The 9,815-nt window shown below is 52.8% G+C and overlaps 1 protein-coding gene across 1 annotated transcript in view; it reads right to left on the bottom strand.

Moving 5' to 3' along the window:
- Positions 1-9,815, bottom strand: part of DEXI (Dexi homolog) — a 12,247-nt gene extending 2,432 nt beyond the window's left edge. The window contains exon 1 of the mRNA XM_008061803.2: positions 9,335-9,815. Within this exon, the coding sequence (XP_008059994.1) occupies positions 9,485-9,772 (288 nt within the window). The 5' untranslated portion in view covers positions 9,773-9,815 and the 3' untranslated portion in view covers positions 9,335-9,484. The remainder of the gene's footprint in view (positions 1-9,334) is intronic.

The following is a 9,815-nucleotide window of genomic DNA, read 5'->3' as shown; positions in this document are numbered from 1 at the left end:
AAGCCTGGCTTTTTTTTTTTTTTTTACTTTAAAAAGAGCCGATTTAAGGTAAACAACTACAGAGGCCGAACACAGTGACTCATACCTGTAATCCCAGCACTTTGGAAGGTCGAGGTGAGAGGACAGCCTGAGCCCACGGGTTCGAGACCAGCTTGGGCAACTTGGCGAGACCTCATTCATCTCTACAATGCCTCAAAAAATTAGCTGGGTGTGGTGGCACACACCTGTGGTTCCAGCCACTTGGAAGGCTGAGGCAGGACTGCCTGAGCCCAGCAGGCTGAGGCTGTAGTAGCCATGATCATGCCACTGCATTCCAGCCTAGGTGACAGAGTGAGACTATGACTCAAAAAAAAAAAAAAAAAAAGGAAAGGAAAACAACTACATTAATAGCTGCGGCAACAGGCAGATACATATGCTGACAGTGTCGTATGAGGCTTGAGAGCCCCGATCCAAGTTGGTCCCATTTACTCCAGCTATAAAGGGGCCAAGGGAGGACGGTGACCTCTGTCTGGAGTCACACAGCAAATTGAGGAAAGAGATGTGATCCTAGGTTTCTGTATTTATGGCTGGAGGATGTCCTGGGACACAGTTCAACTCTCATCTATTACAGTGGTGTGATCATAGCTTACTACAGCCTCAACTTCCTGGGCTCAAGCAATCTTCCCACCTCAGCCTCCTGAGTACTTGGGACTACAGGCACCACAACACCCAGCTAAGTTTTAAAATTTTCTGTAGAGATGGGGGTCCTGCTGTTTCCCAGACTGGTCTCAAACTCCTGGTTTCAAGCTATCCTCCTGGCTTGGTCTTCCAAGTCACTGGGATTACAGGCAGAAGCCACGTGCCTATTCCCTTGACTAGCAATTGCAGCCTTCACAAACCCCGTATGAAAACTGCGGTGACACCTGACCCTTACCAAGCACTTCCTTTATGCCTACCTCCTCCTGACTACTTCAACTCATGTCCTCCTTCATTTGTTCCTCAAAACAACCCGGGGGATGGGGGGCAAGCAGAGCCATCATCTGTGCATTTCAGATGAAGCCCAAAGAGGTTAAATTGTGCAAGGCCACATAGCTCATACATGGCAGAGCTGGGATTTGAACCTGCGATCTGACCCCAAAGCCTCAACCCCTCTCAGCACCTCTCCTTCCTCAAAAGCATCAAGAGCACAGGCTAACCACACCCCAGAGCTGCAGTGGGTTCTCCAACCTTTCAACATCACTGGACAACTCGTTCACCATTAACCTCTTTTTTTCTTTCTGAATTAACCTTTCATTCTAGGCCACTCCTCCGAGCTGGACAGAGGGAGTGGCTGGCTGGCTGCTTTCATTGTGGGACTGACTGCTGGGGACTCGATCCCTCTTACAAAGCAATGTTTCAGCTTGCTATCTCTGCAGAGAAGCCACCTCACTCAGGATTTGGCCTCAGGAGAGAATGGCCCTCGAGTCTCATGGGCACTGGTGGGTGCTGCTGGGACATGGCAAAAGGGGCCCCTTTCCTGCAGTTCAGCCACCCACTTCCTGCTCCCCTGGGCAGCCAGGGCAAGGACTGGAATTGGCCTGTCGGGGCTAATTCTGGCTTGCCCTTCCTGGCTGTGTGACCTCAGGCAAGTCACCCACTCTCTCTGGGCCGGTCTCCTCATCTGGCCATGGGGATGATTCTCACGTCACTGGGCTGTTTGCGTCGGTCGTGTGTCTGGCAATCTTCAGCAACAAAAGGCAGCAGTGGCTGATGGCTCCTGTTCTCCCGTCTCTGCTGCTCCCAAAGAGATGCCGACACTGGCAGGTGAGCCTCAGGCTGGGGCCTTCTGGAAACAGCAACCTTCTCCTCCTGCGAGGACTCTGCCCCTTACAGTCCCGACCAATCCAAGTGGCTAAAGACACACATCACCAGACGTGACTTGTCCAGTGTCCCCACTGCCTGTTACAGGTTGTGTGGCAGGAGGGCCTCTGCCTCACCTCACAGACAAAGGCAAGGCGGGGTCTGGCCATCTCCTGGTGGCTAGAAGGGGAAAGGAGAAGCTGCCTGTCTCTGTATGGGCCTGTGTCTCTGAAGGAAGCTGGTGTCATGGAGAAACAACCCCTTCCTCGTGCCTGGCTCTGACTGACATGTGGCTTCTGAGCTGACCGGCAGCAGGTGTGCCCCAGCTGCTCGCTGCCCATGACCCCGTGAGGCCTACCCGAAGGGCAACGTCCACCTAGCGCCTTCATCCAAGTCTTGCCAAACCAAGAACCACCTGGACAATGATTTACTTAGTATTTTAAATCAATGCAAACTCCAAATTTTTGCATTTCTCAAACTCCAAATTTTTCAAGAGAACCTTTATGTCACCATCATGAATTTCTTAAAGTGTCATTTGTCATAAACAGAAGGCAATCTGAAAATGAAATGGGAGTGAAATCATCAGTTCTAGCTTGATACCCCTGGTCTGCAGAAGTCAGTCTGGAGCTGGTCACAAGGGAACAGGAGTGCCTGGGAGGCGTCTGGGCCAAGGCCCTGAAGGTCGATCGTCCTCTGCTGTGTAGTGTCTGCCTCCTGGGATTGCCTCCAACAGGACGCCTCACTCGGGAGGCTCTGGGAGAGCGTGGCCAGGAGGCCCCACGCCGCCACCTCATAGCTGGGCATCTGGGTGAGTCACCAAAACTCGCCAAGCCTCAGTTTCCCTCCCTAAGGGAACTCTGCCCTCCTGGCTTCACAGGGTGACACCCTGAGGAAGCACTGGTGATGTGGAAGAGGCAGTTATTTTTAACCACCCAGCCCAGCCCCTTGCTAGGAAGGAATCTCAGGAATGAAGCCTTAGCTCAGGGGAGTTCCCAGGCACACCATGTTGGGGCCTGGGGCCAGATGACAGCTGTCAGCCCATCAGCAGCATGCAGGACTTACTGGGCACCAATTATCACTGCCCAGGGCTGCTTCAAAGGCTGCCTGCTCAGACATACCCTCCCTAGTAAATGGCCCTCAAGAAGAGTCAGCATGCCCAGGAAGGGAGTGGCATCCTGGGTTGGAGCCCCTCTGGGCTGGGCACATGACACTGACCCCATCACCTGTGAGGCACCATCACTCACTGCCTCATCTAGCTTGCACAAGCCCTTAGGCAGATGCTGTTACCCCTGCTTGACAGAGAAGAAAACTCAGGCTTGCAGGGATGAACCACTTGTCCCATGTGCTGGTGGAGCTGGGATTTAAACCAAAATTCGTCCCACTGTAAAGCCTCTGAGCAACAACTGTAGGGACACAGAGGTAGCCCTGGGTAGCCCCGACTCACACAGACGGTGAGCAACCGATTCACTTTTCAGTTGTTGGTCAGTCCCTAGGATTACTTAGGGGAGAAGGTTCCAGTTTGGTGCTGGTATATCTTTATCACTTGGCAGTTATTAATCTCCCTTTGTAACAAAAAGAGAGCAGGCTGCAGGCCATGTGCCTTTAGCTGACTTTAGTATTTCACCACAAGTTAATAACTTTGGCATTCGTATTTTTTATCCATGACAGTGACAATGGTTTCCTCTTTGCAGTAGTGACATAAACATTTTTTAAAAATAAATTCACATTAAAAAATGGATTTTTTTTTGTTTTACAAATGAAGCACTAAAACGAGCATATTTCATCTTAAGCTACAAAGAGAAAAATAATACCTTGACAGTTGCAGAGACCTGGCAGATACTGCCTTCGCCACGTGATCAAAGCGACCATCACCATGAAGGGCAACAGCATAGGTCTCTCGATAAAGTGAGTCAAGACACACACTCACTTCTAGGGTCTTCCTGCGAAGAGTGTGTCCTCCAAATCTAATCATGAGAGTGAATGTCAGACAAGCCCAAGTAAGTGACAGTCTACCAAATACCAGACTTGCAATCTTCAAAATGCCAATGTCATGAGTGAAAAGGCTCGTGAGTAAAGCCAAGGGGGATCGGGGCTTGTTCTTGGGGCTCAGCTCCCCCTTTCTATTGTTAGAGGACACTATTGGGACATTGATAAAATGTGAATGAACTTGTAGGTGAGATTGATCATAGGATTGTATCGATGTCAGATCTGCTGATTTTGACAACTGTACTGTGGTTATGTAAATATGTCCTTCTTCTAAGGAAATAAACATGGAAATATCTAGGAGTAAAGGAGCATAATGTCTGCAACACATTTTCCTTTTTTTTTGAGTTGGAGTCTTACTCTGTCACCCAGGCTGGAGCGCAGCAGCACACTCACGGCCACTGCAGCCTTGACCTGCTGGGCTCAGCTGATCCTTCCGTCTCAGCCTTCCAAGTAGCTGGAACCACAGACGCATGCCATCATGTCCAGCTAATTTTTTAAAATTTATTTTAGAGATGAGGTCTTGCCAAGTTGCCCAGGCTGGTCTCGAACCCACGGGCTCAGGCAATCCTCCTTCCTGCACCTCCCAAAGTGCTGGGATTACAGGCAGTCAGAAAAATGATCACACATCTATGTCTGTGTGTGCACATACACATATGGGCATATACACGAATGTTCAGATGAATGAGTAAGCACCATGTATGTGAGCACGATGCTCCTTGGTGCAACTGGTGGATTGGGGTGAAATTATTTCATCATAACTTTTTTTTTTAAGTTCAGGAAAAAAAGGAGCAAGAATGCACATGCTACAGGCCTGGAGTTCAAGGTCAGGGGCTGGAAGATCCCCCTGGAGCCCACGGTGCTGTGGTGGTGGGGGTGGGGGATAGGTACGCTGGCTGGGAAACTTACTCAGCTTGCTGCTTTTGCCCCTGCAAAGCAGCAGACTGCTTCTGAGCCTCTGCTTCTGGATTTGTGACATGGGGATAAAGCTGTCTGTCCTTCTTATTGTGACCTTAGGACTATGCTTTCAGAAGCTCCGGGGATAAAGAAAGAAGATATACCAGAAACATGAATGAACAAGTTACCAGGAGCCCTCACTTTCTTACACAAGTGCCGTGAAGGCTGGGGTGGGTCCTGCCTATTTCTTGGCTGGAAGCTCCAGTTTCTATAACTCAGGGCCAAAGAAGGGGGGCCCCCGTCATCTCACGGTCTTGAGACGCATACAGAAATCTTCTCATGTCCAAAGACACATCTAGCAGTGATGACTGCAGCCAAGGCCCTTCTGGGTGAGCCTCATGTTGGGAACAGAGCTGGAGGGCTGGCAAGGCCTGGAGTGCACCTGCTCCCCCATGCCACCACTGTCTGTCTCTCACCTGGATGACAGCCACAGCCTCCTGGCCTGGGTTCTGCATCTGCCCTGACCCCTGCCTATGGGCTCTCCCATGACTCGACTCTGATCTTGTCCCTGTGGAAGGTTGGGTTTCTCATGCTGGCAGCCCGGGCACAGATTGGCAAGGAGGAGCAGGGCAGGTAGGTTAGGAAGGAGATGCTGGGGCCTGTGATTAGGAGACAACTGAAGCCTGGAAACCCTGTGATAAGACAGATCCAAGAGTCTGGTTACCCTTAGTGCAAATCCAGGTTGCTCCAGGCCAAACTGTCTGCAGCAGCCATGTTCTCCCATCTTGTATCTCCAGTCCAGAGGCAGCTCCTCCTCCACAGTCCTTGACCGTGTGCCAAGGGAGGGCTGGCAGGTGCCAGTGCTTTCATTAGGCACCGGGACAAATCAGTCCAGAGCATCTGCACCAGAACTGCTGGGACGTGGGGACTCTCCCTGGCTCCTGGGTCAGTTACCCTGGCCCTTTCTCCTGGGAAGAAGGGAGCACCTGACTCCCCACTCCCGGGCAGTCATTAACACTCTAGGAAAACCGCAGGGCCTGCTTTTCCAGGGCTTCGGGTCTGCTGCCCTTGGGACCACAGGGCAGTGGGAAAGGTCTCCCAAGGGACCTGGGGCTGGGAAGGCAGTGGAAAGCCTCTCCTGGCTAGGTTGGGCCTGAACCCCTGGCTCTCAGGCAGCCAGTTAGTCCTCTTTTGCTCATGGTGGGATCTAAATATTCCTGCATGGGTGTAGGTGCACCGCTCATGAGGGCTTTCCAGGACACCTGGCTATGAACACTAGTGGTTTCTATCAGTACATCTCCTACTACATACAAGGAGGTCTCAGAGCTCTACCTAAATCTCCTTTAATCCTCAGAGCAAGGTGGGTGTTCACTGTCTCCATCTTATAGAAGAAACTGAAGCACAGGGAGGTTAAGCAGCACGGCCAAGGTCATGGCTAGCCTGGGATTTGAACAAAGGCAATCTGAATCTAGGATTCTGGCTCCTAACAGCAACCCTAATTGGCCTCCTCAAACAGGTGCTCAGCAAATGTCCAAGAAACTGAATTATGTGGGAGCACACATAGGAGGAAAAAAAAAAAGGCAGAGACAGAAGTAGGTGCACCTGTTCATCCTGAGAGCCACCCGGGCCCCACTGCCTGACACCCTTAGTCACCGGTTTTTGGACTGGTCTGTGTAGAACATGTGACCACACGAGAATGAGCCAGGAAGAACAAGACTGACTACGGTCACTGCTCTGCTTGTGGAAAGGGGCCTGGAGGTGAGGCTGGGTAGGTCATCTTGAGATCTTTCCACAGGCTTTCCTGCTGCTAGTCACCCCTTCTACACCCCCTGGTCTGGACTTCCCAGGTACTTGGGGTAAAGGCGCCTTGGCTCAGATGCAGGGGTGGGGAAGGAACACACTGCATGGCGTCCACCCCCCTGCTTCCCAGGGTCAGGCTCTGCCATCCCCAGAGCTGTGCCAGGGTGTTGCTGAGAGACACTTCCTGGTGTTTCTGCTTAAACAGCGTTTGCTGCAAAATGTGTTGAGGCATTTGGGATTCAGTTTTTCGTTCAGAATATGCCAATGTTTTCATTTGGAAGGGGAAGTGTTTCTGTTGATGTGGTAAAGAGATAAAATAAGTTACACTGCTTGAAAGTCAAACGCCTGGCTTGGAGACAGCGATTTATCCTGGGATCACCTGGGTCTAGCCCACAGCTTGTCAGGAGAGCAGGCAGGGTCAATGTTTGTTGAATGACTGGGTAAGTCCACATGCACGGGGCCTAGAACCATGAGTGGTGTGTGATCAATACTCAGAACAGATTTGGAATGGTCCCCACAGGCTCCGCCTCAGCGGGAGTTCTGATCTGTTTATATTTCTCTGTCTTCACTAACCTGGCCTCATCCACAGCTCTGTCACCTCTGGCTGGGACAACCAGCAGCCCTCAGGCTGGCTTCCCTGCTTCCACTCTCACCTCCCTGCCCATCTGCCCACAAACATCAATGCCATCTTTGCAAAACAGGAGTCAGTGTGTTGTCCCCTGCCTAAAACCTCCCAGTGGTTTTCCACTGCTTTTGGCCGTAACCTCCCAGGTCATGCGTGCTGAGGCCCCCCACCCACCCACTGACCTCTCCTGGGGCTGCTCTGCAGTCATGCTGCCTCCACAGGTATTGGAAGTGACTAACTCTCTTCCACCCCAAGGGCCTGGCCCCGGCGGCTCCCTTGGGCTGACTCGCTTCTCTCTAGATCTTCATGTCTGGCTCCTCTGTCAAATTTGGGCTCAGCCTAAAAGTGTCATCTCCTCAGAGGCCTTCTCCAACCCCTGGCTAAAGCGGCCTATCTCTACTGTTTCACTCACTGCACATCTACACCTACAGAGAGCTTCTCCATGATGGCAGGTGCTGTTTCAAGTGCCAAGGACACAGCAGTGAGCACAACAGGGGCAGCTCATGCCCTTCTTTTCTGGGCACCTACTAGTCTTCCTCAGCAAGTGTCAGGAAGTCCAGGGCTGGGTCTGCCTTGAGCACTGGGTTCGCTCCCCAGGCACAATAATGAACAGACAAGCATTTATTCAACAAAGAACGGATGGAGAGAGGGCAGGCAGGTAGGCTGGGCAGGTATGCAGAGCAGCTGGCACACCTACCCCTGGCACTTGGCTCTTGCTAAGATCATACTGAGCTCCACTGACGCCTTCTTCAAAGAAATCTCCCTTCTGACCCCTTAGGAAAGCCAGCCCTCTGCCCCCAGTAAGCAGGTCCTGTCCCATCCCACATCACACTCTGCAATAGACTGAATGTTTGTGTCCTTACTAAATTCCTATGTGGAAACCTCATTCCAATATGAGGGCATCAGGGAGTGGGGCCTTTGGGAGGTGATTAGGTCAGGAGGGTGGAGCCCCCATGAATGGGATTAGTGCCTTCATGAGAAGCACTGTAAGAAAGAAATGTTTGTTCATTAAGCCACCCAGTCTATGGCATTCTGTAATAGCATCCTGAACTAAGACACTCACTGACTGTGGTAATCTTGGCAAAGACAGGCAACATAGGAGAGGGGTACACTCAGCCTGCTTGGGGTGAACAGCATTAGTGGCCATTTTCCAAAAGGAGCCCCTGCCCACCACCATGATATCTTCTCTTCCTTGCCACTCAAGCGTCATGCCCAGGGAAATCCCAGCACTGTCCAGCCTGGGGGCTGAGCCATGGAGTTCCTGGCTGTCCCGTGACCCCTCACCAGACCTGACAGCTGTCTGCCATGTGTCCTCTCTCATCTAGTCCAGCTGCCTCTCTTCCTTGTTGGGTGACTGACCATCATACTCCACCCTGTACCTTCATTTCCCTACCCCTAACACACAAGGTGGGCTGTATGCAAAGCTTCCAGGTTGCAGCCCAGGGACAGGACTTGAACATCTCATGACAATGATCCTGTGGCCCCTGGCACTGACCCAAGAGCCCCTTGAGGGCTTGCAAGCACTGCAGACAAGGCCAGCCCCAGCACCAACCCCCAGCTTGCCTGTTCTGTGAAGGCAGACTGCAAAACTGGCAGCCCTGCAGATCTGAGCTGCAGAACTGCCGAGCTGGGGCACCCTGAAACCTGACTCCAAAATAGCAGCAAACCCGCAGCCAAAGGGAATTACAGGGCTCTATGCTGAGGGTGTCTTCTCCCATAGTCTTGGCCTGGGGCCACTACACTCAATCCCCACCCAAATCCCCAAAGGCCCACAGGACAAAGGTGATTAGTGCCTGACTCCCTACCTCTTCTGACACCCCCAAATCTTTCTCCTTCCAAGACTACTGAGAATCCCCAAAAAGCCAAGGTCACCATCAAGCCAGGATGAGGCTGAGGGGAGGAGCCGACAGCTCTGCTTCAGATGGATTTGGGTGCAGAAGCTTTTTCCACAAGCAGTTGGAGTAAGTCCCATGACTACCCCAAACCTAACTTGGCCCTGGGTCTCCCTCTTCAACAGCTGTCTCCTTGCTGGGGAAGCTTTCCAGCCCCAGCTAAGGGCCTAAAGGTCCCTGCCATTCCTGGCGTCCAGTTAGACCTGGAGGCCACGGTCAGAGGAGCCAGAAGTCTGGGGAAGACGTGTGTCCATTCTGGGGATGACTCCTTCTCCCTTGCCAGCGCCCCGCCCTCATCCCGCACAGAGAGGGCACTTACAGGCCTCGGAGGCGGGGGAGGTCCTCGTCCTGGGGCCCCATCCCAGGCCAGACGGTGCCCCCAACTAGCAGTGGAGGCATGATCTGGGCAGCTGGTCCAGGCCGAGGGTTGGCAGATCGTGGAGCGGAGAGGGGAACGGTAGTCAGGACCCTACTCCAAGTACCCGTCGAAGACGTCGAGCTCCGAGTCAGCATCGTAGAGGCCAGAGCCCGGGTCGGAGAGCACGCCGAGGTCCACGAGCGCCTGGTCCATGTCCTCGGGCAGGAAGACGAGGCCCACGTTGAGGACGATGTACTCCATGAGAAAGGCGTAGTACAGGATCAGCACATTGACGAAGAACAGGCCCACGTAGAACATAGAGGGCAGCAGCGGCGGCGGCACGTAGGGGACCAGGGGGCCCAGTGCGTCCAGGTGGGCCGCGACCCGGGCGCCGGGCATGCAGGGGGCGGCGAGGGCGGCGGCGGCCCGGCGATCCCAGCGA

The sequence above is a fragment of the Carlito syrichta genome, unplaced genomic scaffold (genome assembly GCF_000164805.1).
Source record: "Carlito syrichta isolate Samal-C Ts95f unplaced genomic scaffold, Tarsius_syrichta-2.0.1 Scaffold305619, whole genome shotgun sequence".
Taxonomy (NCBI): Eukaryota; Metazoa; Chordata; class Mammalia; order Primates; family Tarsiidae; genus Carlito; species Carlito syrichta.
The sequence above is the reverse complement of the archived record's forward strand: the minus strand, read 5'-3'. Positions and strand labels throughout refer to the sequence as shown.